This window comes from Pipra filicauda, unplaced genomic scaffold (assembly GCF_003945595.2).
Source record: "Pipra filicauda isolate LSUMZ 115617 unplaced genomic scaffold, ASM394559v2 scaffold16_size7369187_pilon, whole genome shotgun sequence".
Lineage (NCBI taxonomy): Eukaryota > Metazoa > Chordata > Aves > Passeriformes > Pipridae > Pipra > Pipra filicauda.
Genome location: NW_024104207.1, coordinates 6,108,569 through 6,130,488, shown reverse-complemented (window position 1 = coordinate 6,130,488; position 21,920 = coordinate 6,108,569). Strand labels below are relative to the sequence as shown.

At 42.7% G+C, this 21,920-nt stretch overlaps 1 protein-coding gene across 18 annotated transcripts in view; it reads right to left on the bottom strand.

The window, feature by feature from the left end:
* GTF2I (general transcription factor IIi) overlaps window positions 1-19,679 on the bottom strand; it is a 104,082-nt gene extending 84,403 nt beyond the window's left edge. For 9 of the 18 annotated variants that reach the window (XR_005562895.1, XR_005562898.1, XR_005562904.1 and 6 more), the window contains exons 1-3: window positions 19,523-19,678; window positions 8,260-8,365; window positions 6,793-6,931 (exon numbers count right to left, since the gene is read on the bottom strand). Coding sequence is in view for 2 of the 18 variants with exons in the window: in XM_039379513.1 (XP_039235447.1) it covers window positions 6,793-6,931; window positions 8,260-8,358 (238 nt within the window). In the remaining 16 variants the exon portion in view is untranslated. Of the gene's footprint in view, window positions 1-6,792; window positions 6,932-8,259; window positions 8,366-18,526; window positions 18,683-19,522 lie in introns of all 18 variants that reach the window. The other 9 variants (XR_005562907.1, XR_005562910.1, XR_005562900.1 and 6 more) reach the window with 3 other exon arrangements.
* Window positions 19,680-21,920: the final 2,241 nt, after the last annotated feature.

Genomic DNA, 21,920 nt, shown 5'->3' with positions numbered 1-21,920 from the left:
CTGGCCACAGAATAGTTTAGGGCCAAAGAAAATGACTGTGGGAAATCATTTTCCACACTGGCACATGATCATCAAAAAGAACTGGTATTTTTGAACTAGCTGTATTAGTATCAAGGGATTAGGCTCTAAGCAATATAAAAAGATGTCAGCTAGTTTCAGAATGGTATTTTCACTATAATACCATAGCACATAATCGAAAATGATAATGAAGACTGTCCTTAAGGTATAATGCAGACAAACACAACTGATAGCAGTTTGACTCACTAATAACCTCTGTTATTAGAGTAATACTTGAAAAGGTATCAGGCTGCTTCCATATAGGTCAGGGGATTCAGTCTATTCAGTTTCAAATCTGAGACATTCTACTGTAGAGCTGAAAAGCTAAACACTCCATTTAGATACTGCTTCTGAATTACTACAGGCATGACAAGATAGTGTACAATCAGAGGTAATCAAAATAGTAAGGAAGAAGCAAATCAATTGTATTAATACTTTATTTACATCATTACTGCAGCATCCAAGTAAAGTATCATGAAAGGACTACATCCAAACTAGCAGAACAGTACCCACACTAACTAGCAAGCTGCAGTGTTGGGGGCTATCTCAGCAGATTTCAAAGACATTTTTAAGCACCAGTCTAAAATTAACACAGAGCTACTGAGTTAATATAAATTTTCTCACTACTGTAGCTTGACTCCCACCTACCATATTCTAAATATCAGATCTGTGCATGATGCTCTCTGGTCTGCAGTACCACAGTCTGTTGAGCGTTGCTTAGGTGAAAGTACGCAGATAATACATAGACAAGATCAAACATGTAAACAGCTTCATCCATTGAAAAAAATAAAAAAAAAGCAGCAAGACATGCCAATCAGAGCTTCATCATGGGAAAATTTATATTTATATTTATACCAATGCTATACACTTTACTGAGCTTTGGTTAAAAAATACTGAAGCCACATATTTCTATACCATGCTTTTTAGATATGATCACCTACAAAGAGAATACAGTTAAAACCAAAAATACTGATTTATGAGTTATTTAGATGCCTACAAGTGGATGTCACAGAGACTTTCAGAAGCTTTGCTCTATATTTTTAGGCATATAAGTTGTTTTGTACGCCTGGCCCTATTGCTACCACTGCTTTTATTATTGCCAGTATTAGAACTAATTGCACCCATGGTCATAAAATTTTTTTAAACCTCAATCACAAAAGAAGTCTTGACTATTTTATTTCACAAAATACTTCTAGTTTGGAAAAAATGTATTAGCTAGGCAACTTGGAGCGCATGCACCTCTTGTCAGTAAGGAACAGCACAAAACAGATAATGACAGGCAAACAAACAGTTGGCCTTTGGGCCGTAGTGTCCATATGCACTTTTCCACAGAGGATGACTCCTGCCAGTTCCACAAATTTGTCTGCAGAAAAGTTGTCATGGAGACACATGAGCATGACAACCACAACCACAGAACTTGTACTCACTGCTTGTGAGATCTCCTGAAGCGAGCTGAGCAAAGCCATCACCTCTGATGAAAGCATACCCAGAGAATACAGCTTGCCTTCCAGCTGTCAGGGGCTCAGCACAGCATATATGCATTTGAAATCTTCTTAGATATTGAACTAAAAAGTTCATCCTCCACAGAGAAGAGATCATACAGCAGCTTCTTTGGAAGCCAAAATCTGAAGTGAGGACAATCACTGCAAAGCTATAATTACAGGTATGGAGTAGGAAGCCAGTATCTACCATAGCAAGACACTAGACATGGTATAACTTCAGTAAGAGATGCTTAGAACTCTCTAGGATACAGGGACAAGCTACTACGAGTCCAAAAATGCCTATTTCAGGTATTCATATGAAAATTACAGCAGGCCAAAGTAGTATCACATGTAGTGAGAGTCTCGAGTAACTACCAATTCTGTGAGAGACTAGCCAGTTTTAGTGTGTTTTGGTTTTTAAACCAGCAAGATCTAGTCTTTCAAGGTTCTGGTTTTGTTTGCTTTTTCCATTCCCCTTTAAACTGCAGAACTGTTACGTTAGTTGCAGAGTCACAGACATAAGGGAGCACAATGTCAGAATAAGAATTCCCCAGAAAACCTGATGGTTCTATTTGCTCAAAGGCCAGAAGGATTCAATGACACAGAAGCCTACTGTAGATCTTTAATCAGGTCCATGGTAGCCTAGTTTATGGTAAGAATAATTTTATTTCCCTGCAGATAATGGAGTATATCCAAAAGGAAACAGTAATTCACATAGCAAAGATACTGAGGAGCCAAAGATGAGCAATTTTTCCCATAAGGTCTTTGGAGAATTGTGTTCCATTCATTCATCCTGAGCAGAAGGAATGGCTGTGCTCACTAAAAACATTCAGATTCTGAACATTCCTGAAGCTACAAGAAGTTCTTGCAACCTGTGGCTGGATGGACATGGAGGCACAGGTAAGCAGAGCAAAAGACCCTGGGCCAAAGTCTCTAGCAGGACTTGAAGCCAACTCTGGCCCATACCATATTGTCCTAGTTAGAACAGCTGGGACCAGTTCATCACTGGATGGGTGTAACCCAAAGCTGTGTATTCTATAGCCTTCCATGCCATTTCCCAGAAACTGTTATCAATAGACTATTTACACCTTCTGCCCAGAGCAGCCTGACTCCTCAGGCTATAAACGAGGTGTTAAGAGGCCTGCGAGATAGGAGGGTGCCTCCTTGTCCTCATACTCTTTTTGTGGAACTCCCCGCCCTGAGGGAAGTACTGAGCATTCCTGCCTGAACTGAAGAATATATAATCTTGGAGTCTTGGAACTTTTTTAAGCACTGGTGGGATCCAAAGGAAGGCTGCAGATCACCGCTCTCAACCGGACTGCAACCACCACTCTCGACTGGACTGCAACCACCACTTTTCAACCAGACTGCACCAGCACTCTCACCAACAGGTTTTCCCCTCTCCTTTTACTTTGACTCAGGGGGCCCAAAGAACACCACTCTGTTCATGCCCCAGGGTGCTGGGTTATACATTTGGGTTTTGTGGGTTAAAACCAATTGTTTGTCTGTATAATCGTACTTATTGTATTATTTTATTAAATTGTTATTCTGATTTATAATCTCTCTTTTGAGTTGAGTTCATTTCCCCTGCTGGTTTACCTTTAAACCAGCACACAGATGCATTGTTAAGATCAGTGTGGAAACCCAAGGCCACCGGAAGTAACATGAAGGTTCCAAAAAATAAAGACCTATCATCCAAGATGAACTGTCTACAGATGCAACACTGCCCCACCTCATGCAAGTGAGCTCAGAGCCCTGGCACCAAAGACAAAAAAAGCAGCACAACTGGAAGAGCTGGCTGGAAGCTGTAGAACTAGCAGGATTATGCTTCCCTCAGCCCACATATGGATGCTGCAGCAGCCAGTACCAATGCAAATGCTAGTAGAGGCAACCAGGATTCTTGGAGAAGAATCATCTCCTTGGCAGATGAGATGGAACACACAGTGCTGGGTAAATATCTTTAAAAGTCCAGAGCAGATGACTGAAAAGCTGTTTCTGAGTCAGGAAACTGTTCTGAAAGTTCCCTTCTGACAGGCAAATACAGCTTGGGGATGATGAGGCTTCCTCTGGTGTTGGGGGGTTTTTTGGTTATTTTATAAACCATCTCCAGCTCGCATTCAAACGAGAATGAATTCCACAGAGCTCAAGGGAAACTGCCAAGATGACAAAGAAGAACACATGAAGGGAACAGCATTCTTCAGACACCCCAGGAATAAGTCACCTGTTCAGGACAGCTGATAATCCACAACTCCACAGCAATCCAGAGAGGACAGAGGCACTTCATCTTGCCAACGTCATGCAAGAGGAACTGAGGACCACACAATACACTTTAGCAGGGGACAGCAACTAAAACAAAGAGTTACTGCTAGGGCAAGACATGTATGACCTTGATTACTTAACAGCGCACAAGTATCCACGCTTGTCCATATGCTGAATATGAGCAGGTGCTTGAAGAACATACTCTTTCTATATACAATACAAACTTATACAGGCTTAGAATATCTGACACTGCAGGTTACCCAAGTCATATGTTCTGCATACAAGCACATACAGTTCTACACCAACTGAAACATTCCATTTCACTGTAACAGGGCTTGCAGCCATCTTCATTAAACACAGCTCAGAAAAATACATTATCTGACTCAGTTTTAAATAATTAATGCCTGTAGATTGGTTTTTAAACACTCACTACACAACTCACACTGAAATTGAAAAAAGCATTGCTATAATTCATTTCTAACACATTTTCTTAAGGTGAAAAGGTAAATGAGACGTGGGCAGGGCTCCTCCTTGCCCTGCAGCAAGGCATCAGGGAGGCCATGTGGCTGAAAGTCATCATGAATGAAAGCCTGAGGAAACCAAACTCCAGCGCTGCTTTCACTGAATTGCTATTATCAGCCCTATACTGCTAAAAAGTGTACATGCTACTTCCTTCATAAACCTCATATATATATATTTCAGCAGTTTAGCCCACTAAATTATACTTATTACTAAAAATAAGCAGCATGTTTGAAGCCTGAGCCTTCATACTTACTTAAATTATACAAACAAGCTGTGGAAAAAACAGAAGTGAAGACCGGAGATACATGCTGGCTTGCACAGAGTCAGACATAACCAGAGCATGATTAGTAACTAGACTTCTGTTTCTATATTTAAAGAAAAATGAAGATTCCTACACAAGTGGAGAACTAATTCTCAATATTGTCAGCACCATGTGTTCCAGAGACTGACATCACAGATGAATTTTTAAAGAATTAGTTCTAACAGCAAGGTAAGAATCACTTGAAAGCTTTTATTAATCATAAAGTTAGGGTTTTAATCATAAATTAACAAAAAGGGCCCAACTCTAACTTGTTAGAAACACATAGAACTGTGTCCTTCCTGGGTTCCTGAAAAACACTTCAAATTGTGACTAACATTGACAATTGCTCGCTTTCATATTCAACTGAAGAAACAAGGTGTGAGGGGAAAGGAACTGTTCCCTCCAGCATCAAAACTCCCCTAAAAGCATGGGAGATGCACACTTAGTGAAACCATGAAAGCAGTGACAGACAATAGTTGGCCTTATTCACACAGATCTACATCATGATGTTCTACAAGAAGCATAATGAAAACATTGTTTTCAAAGTGGATATTGTTTAATCCTGTCAGCCTGACAGTACAAAACCACCACAGGAGAACGAGTAACCTTGTAACTGCAATAAAGCAAAGGATGAGGACCATCACAACTGATGCAGGGCTTAAACACCTGCACGTATCTACAGAAACCACGTCTGATAGAGCCAAACACAAGGATGGATACGAAGCCAGTGCTTCCCACAGTAAAAAATCTGAAATACAGATCTAGCCAGGAGATCAAACACCAAATCCCCATAATTTCAGACTCCCTACCAATAGATGTGTGCAGTATACAAAGTCTCCAGTATATCAGGGCCCATGATACCGCTGTACTGGCAATAAAACACAGTAGCTAGGACTTCAGGGAATCCCTTAAAGCAACAAAAACAAAAAAGAAATCAGGTGAAAAATTGAACTCCCTGCCCATTACTCAGTTAGCAGTTTTCATAGACAGCAGTACCAGAAAACTGCTCCTGTAAAATATTAAAAAAAAAAAAAAGAAACTTATTCATCTTATACTTGATTCCACAATCAGGTTGCAATTCTACATTTTGGTATCAGTGATCTGTTACAATGTAACATTGTGGTGACTTCCCTCGGAGTAAGTAAGTGCACAGAAAGTCACTGTCCATGCCAGTAGGACAGTGGCAAAAAAATCAAGTCCTACCACAACCAAATGACCTTGAGACAGAGCCTCCAGGAGAATTTTAGTTAACACCAAAAGCATCTATAGGAGCAAGTGTTTCTGCTACAGACTAAACACAGTTGCTTCCCAAGTATTTAATTAGTCAAGCCAGAACATTTTACAGTTGTTCTCAGACTGATTGTTCTATCATACCTCACCCTTGACCTGCATCTTCTCCCTTTCCCTAGGCAGGTAAATGTACATTTTGCTATTTATTAGGCAGGGTATACCACCAACACTTTCCTAAATGAGCATATCAATGCTCCCCCAAAGAGTCACCGAATCTTTGAAACCTAACTCCTAAAAATACTGTCCCATAGTTGATGTGTTTTATGAACACAAAAATTCCACTGGTTTACTATAAAAATGAAATCAAACAAAAAACATACCCTAAATGTACTTAAAGGAGTACAAAAGTAATGCAGATGTGAGTTTAAGTCATTAAATTCTGTCTACTAAATAAAATTGATATAAAAAAGCTACATGAAAAAATACTATCTTGTCAAAATTCTGCATCTGCTTTAATAAGACATGAAGTGACCTGAAGAATCAGGACCATCCAAGCTGACAGAAGTACTTCTCTACCTGTTCAGTGCACCCACCTCAGCCTTCACAAGTGGAAAACAAAGGCTTGGAGGAGGGGGTACAAAATAAAATTAACGTGCACTAGGAAATGCAGGTGTTGTGAGGGCGGGCAGTCTAATACTTCCTATTGTACTAGTTTGTCACATTATCTAAGAAAAAAATGAACATTTCCAGCCATTGTTGAAATAAAACTCCAAACAAGACTGTTACTGATCATTTTTATGTTCTTAAATGGCTGGTTTTGCCATAGCCAACATAATTATAGCAGGCAGCCATAACAGACAGAATTTTCCTCCCCAAAGTTTAGTATTATATAATATACATTAAGCAACTTGTGACATATAAAAATACAACATTGGAACTTACAGTATGTAACAAAATCCTTCTGAAAATCTTTCCTAGAGTCGACAAAGGCTCTTCCTTTTTCAGTTCCAACTACAAACACATCTGTTTCATACAGAGCAATACAGGCAACTTCTGCCTTGGACTTGGTAAGTTCTTTACACTATAAAAAGAAAAAGAAAAAGCTTTTATTACTATAGTTAAGATACAGTTAACAGAAATGTATGTGATATTATGCTGCCAGCATCCACCTTCAGAAGGTACTAGAAGCAACATAACACCAGCCAGTAGCAAAGCACAATTTACACACCTGGAACGCTTTTCGTCAGAAATCTTAAAAGCACTGTAGATGCATTAATGAAATTAAGGCCTTGTCTAGAGTCAGATATTGCACTGTTTCTAATTAAAATTATTTATGACATCAATTCATGTGAAATTATCACTTTCATGTTAATCATCCTGAGTGTCTTACTCCAACTCCTACTTTCAAGAGAGCACGCAGGAGTTTTGTTCATTCACAGCACACTTCGTGCGCACCATGTTCTCTTCAGAAAGGTGTGGCTGCAAGCAGGATGGCTGCCTGCATTCTGCCTTGTCCTGACTGCTAGGCCCAGGTTTAGGTGAATTCCTCCTGAACCGAAGGTCTCCACCATCCCTGCAGACACCTACATGTGTTCTGCCAGGAGAAATTTGTGGCAAGAATTAAGGCAGGAAGCCTATGGAGAGAACAAGGATCCCAAGAAAATTGGTGAGATGATCAAGAAGTGATAACAAAAAGTCAGTCTCTCCTAGCAACTCAATCAGTTTGCTCCAACCTATACTGCAGCACGTGAGGAAAAAGTGACACAAGGACTTTAAGAACCTAATATACCCAATGGGATAAAAGGCTTTCAACCCATTATCTTGTAACTATTCCATTCAAAGTTTCATTGCTAAAAAGAAAATGCTTGGTTTTGCCTATCATTTAAAAAAACAATTTTAAAGAACCACATCTTTGGCAGTGTCTCAACTTCAAGGAAACAGGGCATTTCCACTCACAGTCCTGGCCGACCTTAAACCGCACCACATAATAATTAGGTAACTTGACAAAACAGGTGATATGCCAATTTAAAAAGAATATTTTCTGAACAAGTTTTGTTGAGTTGGTACAGCAGCTGAGGACAAGGCATTAGCCTCAAAACAATTTATTCAGTCCACATAACAGATGACAAAGATCAGAACACACTCTTTCCTTTCAACCACGCTGTACCTGAGCAATCAACAAATATTTCCTATTTATTCGACAAAATAATTTTTAAAACAACCAGCACAAGAAACAAGATGACTGTTAGCATGATTTACCACAAGTAGAGACAGAGTAATGGCTGGTTGGACAGCACACAATAAGGTACAATCCACCTTTCCTGCTGCCCAGCGGGAAGCAATATACTGCTGTAGTCCTGCAAATGCTAAGACAGAGTTATGATGCAGCAGATTAATTTCTCTACTAACCATTGACTCAAGTCCTGACATGAGGAATTTAACCACCATTCTGCTTTCTAAGGATTCCTCATCATGGATAGATGCTGCTGGTGCAGTAGCTTGAGCCATTTTCCTCCTATAGAATGAAAGAAAAAAACTTTACAGATACACACAACAGTCAAGAAAACCCCTCTTATGCAAGCAGAGGAAAAAATAAATTCAAAACCCCATAGAATACAGCCCACTACACACAAGCAACAAAACAAAGAGGTAAATTAACAGGAGAAAGTGCTTGCTCTTCTATTCTTTCATGCTTCCTGCTGTTTTATAAAAGCAGAAGCTAAAAACTCAAAAGTTACAATGTTGTGCCATGACCAGGCCACAAACCCTTTGTGCCTAGAAAGATGCATATTAATTGATTAGCTAAATTTACATAAATTTCTCTTTCTAAGTATGTTTGCAACTCCAGTAGTCTAGATAAACACAGCAACAAACACTGGCAGTAACATACAGAAATGGCAAATCATAATTACGATTCAGGTATTAGAACAATCTTACCTGTAATTATCATGGCCTATTTCAAAACAAACCACCATCACACTGCCCCAAAATCACGGCCTCAGAGACTACAGTATCAGTAATCAGAACATGACATTCTTATTTGCATATTCTTCAGTTGTAGGATTAACTCAAAGTTAAGTAGTCCCAATTAAGGTGCCAAAATTACAAACTGAATTTCAGCAGTGACACAAAAAAGAGATTTAAACTGTTTTCCTCTAGGTCATTCAAGAGACTTTCAACTTTTTTAAGACATAAGTAATAATCAAGTAATAAGTAATAATCAAGTTTACGCTTCTGTTGGCAGTCTCTAACACTGTAATTTCACTATTAGAAAGCAGGCATTTATTCGGCGCAGGGTTCATAGGGGATCTCTCCTCCTAACACGCACATCCTCAGCACATCCCCAGCATCTAATGCATCAGCTTATATCTGTGTAACTAATACTCATTCATTACATTTCCTGGAGCTCATACATATATGCTAAACATTCCCATGAATTCTTTTAACACATTTAAATCACTTCTCAGAACTCATTTAAATTAGAGTAGGGGTTTCTTGAGGGTCTCTGGTTGCTGTTCAGGGAACATTCCATTCCTCAAATCATCCTTTTATGATCATCAGCTTCCTAAAAACAGTTTCTTCTCCTTGAATGCATTCCACCTATGTGGTCTGGCCAATGATGCCAATTTTATGCCCCAAAAAGGCGCAGAGAGACTGCTCAGAGACAGAGTTTTTAGTCTATAAGCAGGAGGGTATTTATTGCCAATCAACATTGGGGAGCTCCCAGCTCACACTGGACAAAAGAGCTCCAAAGCAGGCAGTGAACAGCTGGAATATTTATACAATTCTTGTTAGGAGATGATATCATTTTACATGAATATTCATAGTATTGCAACATCTAGTTATAATATTCATAACAGGTGGAGTTAGGGCAGAGTCAGGGGCACGGTCTTCATTTTGGGGAGTATCTTGGTGGTACATCCGGTTATTTCGGCCTCAGGGGTCTTGATTTTACTCCTCTTACTCAGGTAAACTCTTGAACTCTTGTGCCTGACTTCACATGTATTTGGCAGGAGTTTCTGATATTCGGCAAGAGTGCCTAGGCTTTGACTCTTCTCCTTTCCCTTATCTCCCTCTGTTTTTCTTCCATATGTCTGTTTTATGTGTATGCTAGCATTTTTGGTTCTCTCTGTTTTCCTGTGTACTTTACTTTATGTTCTTTGGGTCAGTGTGTTCAGCATTCCTTAATGAGTTCTTATCTCCGTTGTTCTTGAAACTCAGTTCCCTATGCCTTTGCTCAGAGCATGCATTCTAAGTTAACTCTCTAGGTCTTGTTTTGCTACACTACATTAGCTTTTCAGGCCTTGCTCTGATTCACCAAAATACGCCTTTTTATCAGCTCTTGCTCAGCCACAGTCTTAATTCTCAAGGCTAAGATATTCACTTCCACACATGGGGGAATACAGGACTAGGCACTGTCTATTAAAGGAATTCACAAGACTAAGCACTATTTGCTACAATTAAAGATTTTTTCCAACACCATTACCAATGCTACACAAAAAGGCCAATTTAAGAGCCATCCTTTCAATAGAGCACCACTTATGATATATCTAATAATCTTAAAACTTCCAGATCAGTTAATATTAGTTATAATTATCTATAAATCCTTTAGTTTAACTTTGCCAAGATGAGCCTTTGCCCAAATAAAGCCTTGTAACAATGAACAAAGCCTTGCAAAATACATTCCTGCCTGTGGTTTAACCCCAGCCACAACTCAGCCCCAAACAGCTGCTTGCTCACTCCCCCCCTGGTGGGATGGGGAGAGAACTGGAAGGGTGAAAGTGAGAAAACTCGCAGGTTGAACAAAGGAGTTTAATAGTGAAAGAAAAAGCTGCACAGACAAGCAAAGAATTCATTCCCACTTCCCATTGCAGGCAGGTGTTCGGCCATCCCCAGGACAGCACGGCTCCAGCACATGTAATGGTGACTTGGGAAGACAAACGCCACTCTGAACATCCACCCCTCCCTTCTGCCCCCTGCTCTGGATGCTGAGCATGACTGCACCCGGTCTGGGATATCCCTGGGGTCGGTTGGGGTCAGCTGGCCCACATGTATCACCCCAACCCCTTGTGCACCCCCAGCCTCTTTGCTGGTGGGGCAAGGAGCAGAAAAGGCTCTGTGCAAACACTGCTCAGAGATAATGAAAACATCCCTGAGTTATCAACAGTTTCCAGTAGAAATCCAAAACATGGTCCCATACCAGCTACTGTGAAGAAAATTAACTATCTCAGTCAAAACCAGCACACTGCCTGATGAGAAGGCCATGAAAATACAGAGCTAAAAAAAAAATCCCTGGATTTTCCTTTTACAAGGGGAAAACCAAAGACCAAATGTTACGACCCACCCCTAAAGGCGGAGTAATTGAGGTTCTTGTTAACAGATCCCTTGGGGTGGTTTAGAGTGAAATGACACTGAATGACCAGTGTTATATATATGTATATGGCAGCTTTATTTTAGAACAATTTGGCTGCAATGCAAAGAAGGTATCTAGCCATTCTGGTCATTATTTATAGTAATATAACAATACAAAAGTACAACGATATCACTTAAGAAAACATATAAGGAAAAGAAAGAAAGTAGAAGAAAGGATAAGAGTAGATAGTGGAAAGATATCACCACCCATGGATCCAGCAACAAGACTTGATTGTCACAATTTTAGACGTTCGTTGTGATGCCCGAAAAGGCGCAATTTAGCCTTTAAACAGCAAGGTATTTATTTAGGCAACGTTGGAGAGCAAGCCAGCTCGTGCTGGACAAACTTGCTCTGCCTTCTCAGTGAAAAGAGACATGATTATATACAATTTCTACGAGGGATTACAACATTTTCACATACATATTCATATAATTGCAGCATCTAGTTATAATATTCATAATAGGCGGAGTCTGGGTGGAGTCTGGGGTGGAGTCGTCTTTTTGGGGTGATGTTCGGTGGTTGTTCCTGTGTCTTCAGCCTCACGGGGCTGTATTTTCACTCTTCTTCCTCGGCTGAACTCTTCAACTTTCTTGATTTTCGCTGACTCCATGGTGAATTCTGCAAGACTGGACTCAAGCCCATATTTCACCCCTTATCTATTCATGTTCTTACCCTATCTTTATTTATGTAGGTGTGTGAGTATTCTTTTGGTGTACGGTACCATCTAATCCCTAAGCCCTGGTTTCTGTCTCTAGCTAAGCATTACATTCTTCTGAGCAGGAGGGTCCCCGGATCAGTATTGAGAGTTAACTCCTTAGGCCCTAGCTCCGTTTCAGTTGATCAAAGTGATGGTTGCAGTCTTGATCCGTCACAGGTGGGGAAAGCCCATGAAACGCAAAGTTCAGTGGGTTAATATACATTCATTTCGGGGGGAACACCCAGGTACCTCATCTGAGGCAGGAAGTTTTACACTTTCTGATGCAACACTGTGGGTCATGCACAGTCCTCTTGGGCAAGGCCCCAGAACTTAGTCTAGGGGTGCTTCAAGGGTCTTTGATGATTTATGGCCCCTTCTAAGACATGACCACTGTGTCTCACACCATCGTATGTAGCAGGATGCTGTGCCTTGTTAAGGCTTATCTGCCTTGGCCCAGAATCCGGTCAGAGGATCCAAACAAACCAAGCTCTCTGTGGTGAGCTACTCCTGGTGCCATGGTGCTGCTTTTACCAGCCTAATTTACCATCTGCAAACACACATCCTGCTTTTTGAGGCAAGATTTGACAGCTAAGCTGCTAGCTGACCTGGAGATACATGACCGGCAGTCAATCACTTCATATGGTAGATTCTTTTACAGACTTTCTTGAAGTGTGTGCAGCTTCTCCGGTGAAGCAGGGGTGCCTCTTCATGGCCACTCCCCATGGGTTAAGTGGTTACAGAAACCAGCCAAACAAGCAAAGGAGGTGCGGTTACACAGCAAGGTAAAAGATTGCGCATACCCTCAAAGGAGTTCATAAAGCGGTCACCTAGAACTTTGGGGGCGCCAGATGACCACCAGAGACCCCCCGTGAAGCTTCTCAGACACCTTATAAGGATATGTATATACGCTAATTAGTGTTCTGAAATGTCATGAATATGTAACAGGATCTCAGGAAACAAAAATTAATGCATCCAGCACAGTAATAAAGAATGCCTGCCTTGGCAGGTTTCTTTAAGACCCAATTTTTGGCAATTTTTTCACCACAGCGCTGAATAAAGTAATGTTGGTTTTCTAAGCTATCAAAGTAGTTAGAGAGTTTATTTCCCAGTTTTTAGTGATAAGAGCAAGGGGCCCTAAGAAACAAAGCTCTGATGGGAAACAGCTGGTGCTCAGCACACCCAACAGTACTGAGTCACAGGAAACCAGCAGGACTTTGCAGGGGGCAAAGGGTAGGGTAGGGCAGCTGTAAGACCCCCCCAAACCCAAGGATAATTAATTCCCTTTTTTTCTAGGTAATTTTATGATACTCAGCACCATATGATAACTTTTTAGTCAGCCTAGATGGAAACTACGTCTGCTACTCTTAAGAACCATTATAAAAGTAAAATACCATCCAGCAACTGTTATTTGAAAAGTACCTCTGATGTCACTCAGTCCTAAACTGGCACAATGTTTGCAAAGAGATATTTAAATCTGATTTTCACTTTTTCTACAGATTCCAATGTAGACTAACATATAATTAGAAAATTTTAGACAAAATTAAAATGCAGTATCTAACTATACACCTCACAAGGCAACAATAAAAAAGTGAATGTATTACTCAGTTTGGAGTAGTAAAGAAACCATTAGCATAAAATTCAGTTTCTGAATTAAAGCCAGACATTCTTCTCAGGGAAGAATTCATTCGGTTTTTAAGTATGCAGTGCCCTACTGCATCACCTAGGCATTCATAAATTACACTGATATCATGTAAACAAAATGAAATATTAATCACAGCAGTCCTGACCATCTGAGAATTTCTATCTTTACCAGTGTAATTATATTTACTTAGACAACTACAACAATGATCACGTTCAACAACAATTACTTTAGTTCTGTGTGTCTGTGGGATGATGGGTAGGGTTAAATCTAGAGGAGATTCAGAATTCTAGGGTAAAAAGCAGCTGCAACTCCCTGGATGGAATGAGGTCAACATGCTCCCCAATACAACAATAAACATCTGCTCAGCGGAACAGAACAGAGCGTGGAACAAAGTGGAGACTACATGCGCCCCCCCATTCAAATCCCAGCAGAATGGGGGAACATTGTGGTCCTGAGACCTTGGTTCCTTCTGCCAAGGGAGAATCAAGATGTTCTGCTACTGAAGCCAACAACCATGTCAAACCCGCTTCTCAGGTGCCAAGCCACAACCACTCTCTCCATTAGGTACACCAAACAGAAATAAAAGCTATTTATGACTAGAGCCACTCAAATTTCACCCAAACATAAAGAAAATAGTATAAAAGTAAGTTAGAGATAGAGGGAAAGCGGGAGAAGACCTCCACCGAAACTGCTGGGATCAGTTGATGGACTGAGTCCATCTTCTCCCCCCCAGAGGGACACCTTGGATGAAAAATATACTCTATGCACATTAAATGCTGCTTTTAGGACTAGAGTTCTTGTTTGTTCTTTTCTCTTAGCATATCACTTAGATTGCTTCGTATCAGAGCTGGTGCTTGCTTAATATATGTATCAGTAGATTGCTTTAAAACATATTTTTGAAGTAGACACTATCACCAACAACCTTCGAATCTTATTAAACTGTCCCAATTTGTATTAATAAAGAGCGTTACTCCGTGAACTGTTAATGCGAGTCCTTGCAGTTGCCAGCAGCAGAAAACACCTTGGCAGGACACACTGGGGGGTCTTCACTCTATTGAGTCCCCCCAACAAGGGCAGTCAAAGCACTTGTGAATCTGTTGGTAAAGGGTCTCATTACAAGTGATGGCAGAGAAAACCACAAAAGGAGTTAAAGACGGCTTAGTTGGTTGTGGTGGTTTGAAAAACCTTTTCTCTGAGGTAGTAATGGTTTGCCCCACTGATAATACTGGACCAATCAATAGTCCACGTGCGCCCTACGGAAATTACATGCCCACAGAAACGGAAGAGAAGGTGGTGAAGATAGTTTTAGAAGGTAGGTAGCCATGAACTGAGCCACGAGGAGGCAGGGGGCCAGTGAGCCCCTCTGGGGGTCAAGGGCCCCCAGCCCCCAGCTGAGGCTACGGGAGACCCAGTATAGTGTCAAAGTAGGACCAGGTCCCGTAATCAAGAGCTGGAAAAGTTTCCTTACTGTCAGCAGCAGCAGAAGACACTGAAAGCGGCAGCGGAGCAGTCCTGAACAGAGACAGCGATGGCTAAAAGCCAAAAAGATAGCCAGTAGCAGCGAGATAACATGAAGCCGGAAGACACAGAGATGTTCCTGCAGGAGGGAGAGCTGGCAACAAAACAGAGGAAAACTCAGCAGAGCTGGTTTGGGGTAAGACTGTATTACTTTCCCAGAAAACCCAGAGAATTCCTGAAGAGGGGTGGACTTCCAAACCCTTAGGGAGTCCCAAAATGCAGCAGCAGCGAGAGAGAGAGAGAAAGGAGCTGAAAACCGGAAGTCGTCCCGAGAGCTGAGCCAGGACAGAATGCGGAGGAGGTGGCCGTGCCCTCTGCTGCTGCTGCTTTTATCATGCTGGCGAGCTGAGAAAGAGCAAAAGAGCTTTGGTAAGACTGAACTGAAAGCTGCCTTCAGTGTTCTAACCCAAGAGGAGTGAAGATCTACAAGGAAATCCCCCAAAGGCTCGGGCTCGGGGTTGGAATTTCCACAAAGTAAGAACCAAATTCCTGACTGCCATACTTAAATCTGCTGCCTCAGGAAAATGAAGGACACTAACCAGTGCCACAAAAAACTGAAATGAAGGAACTGTGGCCTGAGAAGTGACAGAAAGACTTTTCTCTTTTCTTCTTGGACTTCTACTGAAGGAGAAATTTAATTTAATGTAAATATATAGGTGGGTGTAAATAAACCTCTGTAAATATTTTCCCCTTCCCCCAATAACGAATGGTTGTGTTTTGCCTGAAAACTCTCCACATGAAGTGAAAAAGATATCAAGTCCATACCATCACTAAACCCTCTCACAGGGGCAAACTGTGGGAGGGGGGCTTGAACGTAAAAATTAGATTCTTGGGAGTTTCAAACCACCACATTGGTAAAACACCTTGCCCTGCTGAGCCAGGAGACGGTAGCACCTAATGTTTGTTCTGTCTGTTTTGCTAGAAGAACATTGTAGAAACACTGGTTAATATCTTGTTCTGTCCTGCTTACTGGACCGAGGTTTCATTATAGAAAGAATGCTAGGAAATAGTACATAATAGACCACAAGGTAATAAATCAAGTAAACTAAATGTCTAAAGTATATATAGGAGGCCAAGAGCCAGGATTTTGCAAGCTTGAAGAATCTAGGTCACCTAACAAAGAAAGTTGAAAAGTTCAACCTCGAGGAAGACAACCCTGACGACCACTAGAAGGATGAAGGCTCCATGTCCCAGTGAAAGACTGAGCATGCACCAAAGAAGATTCTCAAAAGCTAGACTCCACTTGGACTCTGCCTAGTTATTAATATGCATGCCAGAAGGTGTAACTGTGTACCTAAAACATATAAAATGGCTTGTTTTGCACTTTTGGGTGGAGCGAGTCTGTGCAGTGCGAACTGCCTTACTCCCAACGTTGCAATAAACCAATACCTTGCTGCTTAAAGATGCAAAGTCTCCAAGCAGTTCTTTTATTTCGAAGTTTTTCGGCATCACAAGACGCTGACAGACTGTTGGGCACCAGGGTATCAACTTTCCTGGGGTACTGACCAGCAAAAAACCAAACTCCCACCTTTCACATGACAGTGTCCATCAACACTTACATATAATATTTGAGAAGTGAATTAGTCTAAACTCTGTTGATATTTATTTAATTATAACAGCATTGGTGCTTGTCTTAGTTTAACAAGATTGTTAACAACTTAGAAATTAAGAAACTTCAGGTGGAAGTGTGGAAAAGGAAAAGAAACAGCTTTTTATTAACAAAATCTGAATAAACAACAAATGGTGCAATCAAAAACTTTCAGAAGAAACAAAACAAAGTCCCAATTCCCCAGGTGGGGGGAAGAAACCCGCGGCAACCTGAGGAGGGGTGGGGGGAAAGCAGGACTGTCCCGGCAGTTCAACGGCTGCTCTCAGCCATGTGTGCTGACAGCCAGCACTGGAAAAAAAAGTCCTTTTTCCCACAGGCAGTCGGAAGGCGGAATACCTCGGTCTGAGATGGGTCGGTCTCTCGGTCGTTTTCCGTGAGGTGTCCCGTGGGGAAAAAAAACTTCCTCTCAGGAAAAGAAAAGGAGGCGGCCGAAACCAGGCTCCCCACTCTGTCCCCAAAAACCCCGGACCAACAGGCTCCCAGCCAGCCCCGTGGCCACCGTGCTTCCCGAGAGCGCTCACCCTCCCCCCCGCTCCCGCACTACCCAGCGCGTGCGGCTTTGCTTCCCGCATCCTGGAAGAAACAGATGGGGGGGGAGGACATTGGGAAAAAATTCCAACATCTCTTTGCAAACCTATGCCAGTGCTGACACATTTTTCACAGTGAGAATTGCTGTCTTTACTAGTGAGAGCTGGTCCTTTGGATTTCTAAGTCATACTGCAAAGGTCACAGCAAACAAATGGCTCAGATTGTTTAAGGGCAAACAAATTCAATTCTTCTGGGGCTCTCACAAAGACCTAATCCAACACTAAGCACCCATTTGAATTCCAACACCTTGAAAACAAAAATCATTTGATCAGTATGTAGGTCTTATGCGAAGCACACAGCTTTGCACACAAAGTGAAGTGCCACACCTGTGTCTGCTGCTGCCCACCACTGCACACAACAGGGCACTGGGAAACCAATTACCCTGTCATTCTTCAGCAGTAATCAGTCCCCTCCTTTGGTCACTTCATTACCTCAGGAGCTCTCTCCCTTGTTCCTGTTACTGCATTTAACCGAATGAACCAGAACACCAATTTCCAAGGAATCAATTATATGAGTTCTTCCTTGAATTAAAGCATTTATGTCAATTCTATTATGAATCTCTCTCCACCCAGAATCTGGGACCAGAAATAGAAGTCAACTCCATAAATTAGAGTTTGGGAATGTGTCCCTAACTTTTTCTCAGAAAATTACAAATTCACAATCTTTCCAGAGAAACATAAGTTTCAACCAAACTTCTATGAAAAGGTTCTCATGTCTTGATGGATAAGACAAAAGGCTGTCAGTAGTGGTACCTCAGGTGTCTGTGAGGCTACCGTATACCAGGCTGTATGGGGACAAATTTTTAATGCCATCTAATTTACCTAATGGAATTACACGTCCTGTTTTTTTGTTTTTTTTTTTAGTTTCTTACTGGTTTTCATTTCTTTAAATGCAGAGTTAAAGTTAGACAAGCAGAAACAAATATAAAGTATATTTTAAAAAGGAATCTAAAAGTTGCTCCTTATTGTGAGATACTGACCCAAAAATTTGTACACATTGACAACAACAAAAGTACATTATTAGCTTATAGGGGGTGTCTGCACACATGAAACAGTCATCATGCAGATTTTCCTCTCAAGCAACTCACACACCAAACCTTTGGTAAGAGAAGCCTGCAAACAGAACTGGCAACACAACAGGTGATATCAAAAACTCTGTTATGATTAAAACATTGCTTTGATGCCAAGAGAGCCTGATAAGGTTACATACCCAGACAGGTGTACAATTATATGCCAACCTCTCTCAAACACCAGGCTGACAAGCTTCTGCAGAAATTTTTTGTTGCCAGCTAGATTTGTTCTTTGCTGGTAGCCATGCTTCTGCACACAGGGCCACTAAGACAACCAGAGGGATGAAACACTTCTCCTACAAGGAAATGTTGAGAGAATTGGGATTGTTCAGCCTGAAGAAGAGAAGGTTCCAAGGTGATCTAATTGTGGCTTTCCAGTACCTGAAGGGAGCCTACAAGAGAGCTGGAGAGGGACTTTGAACAAGGTCCTGGAGTGACAGAACAAGGGGGAATGGCTTCACATTTGCAGAAAGCAGGATATTACAATCTAGGAAAAAAATTCTTCGTGAGGGTGATAAGGCATTGGTTGCTCTGGTTGCCCAGAAAAGCTGTAGCTGCCTCAGCCCTAGAAGTGTCCAAGGTCACGTTGGACAGAGCTTGGAGCAACCTGGGATAGTGGAAGATGTCCCTGCCCATAGCAAGAAGCTGAAACTGGATGGTCTTCAAGGTCTTTTTCAAGGCAAATCATTTGGTGATTCCATTTCTCCCCAGTGGCTTGCCGGCCTGGGTGCCAGCGCCTGCCTCGGGTGCGGCCAGAGCCCCTCACTCCGCTGCCGTGGCTGCCCCGGGAGGGCCTCGGGACTCCCCCAGCCCCGCGCGCTGCCCGCGGTAGCTCCTTTACATGACCCGCCCCGCCCCTTCCCGTCCACGCCCAATCGCCGCCGTCGCGCGCGGGGCTTCCGCATGCGCGCGCCGCCCCGACAGCCAATGGCAGGCGGCGGCAGCGCCCCCCCTGCCATGCGGAGAGAGAGCGGCGCGAGCAGCGGCCCCACCGACGAGCCCCCTCGGCCCCGCAGCCCCCTCGGCCCCGCAGCCCCCCGGCCCCACAGCCCCCCGATCCCGCAGCCCCCAGGGCCGCCCGTCATGGTCCGTCCCTCGCCCCGCCCCGGCGGGCCCGGGCCCGCCCTCCCACTCACCCGCCACGGGCACGGGCAGCCCGGTCCCGCTGGCTGGAGACGCCGCAGGGCTGCGGGGGAGACCGGGACGGCGGCGGCTTCCTCGCGAGCCCTCGGTGCTGTCGGGGCGGCGGGCGCCGCGCGGCCCCGCTCCTCCCGCGGTGACGGGCCGAGCCCAGCACCGCTCCGGGCGGGGGAGGGTTGCTCGCGCAGCCGCAGCGGCGCAGACGCTCGCGGGGGCCGCTGGGAGCCGCAGTCCCGGGGCCGGAGCTTCCGCCGGGCCCGGCGCGGGGGCCTTGGTGGGGCCCGGCCGGCGCTGCCCTTCCCTGCCTCGGGGGGCTCTGCCCACAGCACACTTCTCGGGGAACGAGGAGGGTCCCGGGGCCTCACCATCGGCCCCTCTCCACACGGATCGGCCGCACTGTACACTCGGAGCTGCTCCAAGCCCTGCAGAAAAAACGCTGGCGCTAGCGACAGCAGCCACCACCAGCAGAAAGCCTGATTTTGTTTTAATCAGCAACTTGACAGCAAAGCAGTCTTTTATTTCAATTACAAAGGCGTTAAGCATAATGCATCCCATCTACGAGATCCTTTTTCTTGGCTAGAAACAGACAAATATTTTGTCTGACATCACTATTACTTCCCTTTGAATTTAGGTTCAGTGTGGTAAATGTGGATGGAAAGTTTTCTATTCAAAGGAAAATGCTGCATTTCAGAATTTGATCCAAATGATGCCTCAGAGCTTTTTTTTGATTTTTAAATTTTTATAGATTTTAGAAGTAGATGTGTAGTGAATGTAGATTTTAATGTAGCTGTATTATATCCCTTACCCTGTAGCATAACGTTTACATGTACCCAACCCTTCTACCCTATTTCATATCAATCCCTCTAAAATTCGGTTAGCATGTTTAGTCTTCTTTTCAAGGTAGAATTGTAGAAAAACACCCTAAGGCCTGGACCAGAAGATATCACACAGACACAGCGACCTTCAAGCCCAGAACTTTGGAGGAACTCCAAGGACTGTAGGTGTAATGAGTGAGTAATGATGAAATAAACAATTTGCTCATCAAATTATATCTTAAATTAATATACTTTATACTGATATAGTTAAAGCTTCGCTTAGGCTGAAAAATCTAAAAAAAGTTGCAGAATAGTTAACCATAATGCTGACATGACAAATTGTTATGCTTTGCTAAATGAGTATATTATATCCTGTTATTCTAAAAGTGTATTGTCCAAGTGTACTTATAAGGCAAGGAGGAGATGGATAAGGAGCAGAGGGTCAAGCACAAGAGGAACCAGGACTGCCATCTGGAAAGTCCCACATACCAGGCCTCAAGACAGCAGACTAATCAAACTATTGGTGGGAAGTCCCTAGCAACTAAACTGAGCCCGGGAAAAAAGGACCAAACGGAATGGAGCCCACGAACCTAAGTCCAATGAAGAGATGACAAGTGACTGTGGGAGGGGAAATTAATAAAGGTATAAATGTTGCTGTTTGCTTGTTGCGCTTGCGGACCGTGAGCGGAGCGGAGATCTCCCCGGTCACCCAGCACGCTGTTTTGCTCATTTGCACTTTCAATAAATCTTATAATAAATTTTTACTACTTTTCAAATTTAAATATTTTGGTTTGATTTAACCGTAACAGTAGGTGCTGCGAAGAAGACAAAAATGAGAAAGTAGGGGTCCCAAACACCCCCAGAACCAATTCCCAAAGGGGCGTGTCGGGGGGCAGAACGGGGCAGAACCAGGGGTGGACAAATCTGGAATTGGATGGATCTTATTATAAAATCATAGAGCCACTGTCTGGGCGTGCGCGCATGGTATATATTCCTCTGGGCCTACAGACTCATTAAAGGACCTACTTTCTTTTAAATTGGCCTGGAGTCTTTTTCTCCATGGTCTTTTAGGCAACACCAATGAAATGCTATTAAAAACAATTAGTTTTTAAATCAAACTATGATTTTCATAAACATCAACATTTTGTCTATAGTGTTCATAGTGTGTATAGGACTTAAAATGTTCATAAAAGCACTAACTGTATTTTCAAAACATTCACAGTGTGTTTAGAGTTTGTCAAGAGTAACCACCACACACTACAACTTCAAGTAAATCTCGTTTGTAAAAGAAATGGAAGTGTGCTCAGTTGAAAGCATTCAGATTCCTCCCAGTGGTAATAAATAGCAATAAATACATCTAGGGAATAAATCTCAGAAGCTGGGAAAGGGCCTTGCAGGAGATGTTGTGGTACGTTCCTGTACCATCACTGTTGAGGCCGTGGACTTCGTGCAAAACAAATGCTGAGCTGCAAACACTAACCAGAATCCCCCAGCAAGCAATCTGAGTGAGAGCAAACAATCTCAGTGAATCAAGATGTCCTGGCTCTTTTAGTTCCTTGCTGGTGTTCAATTGGACATC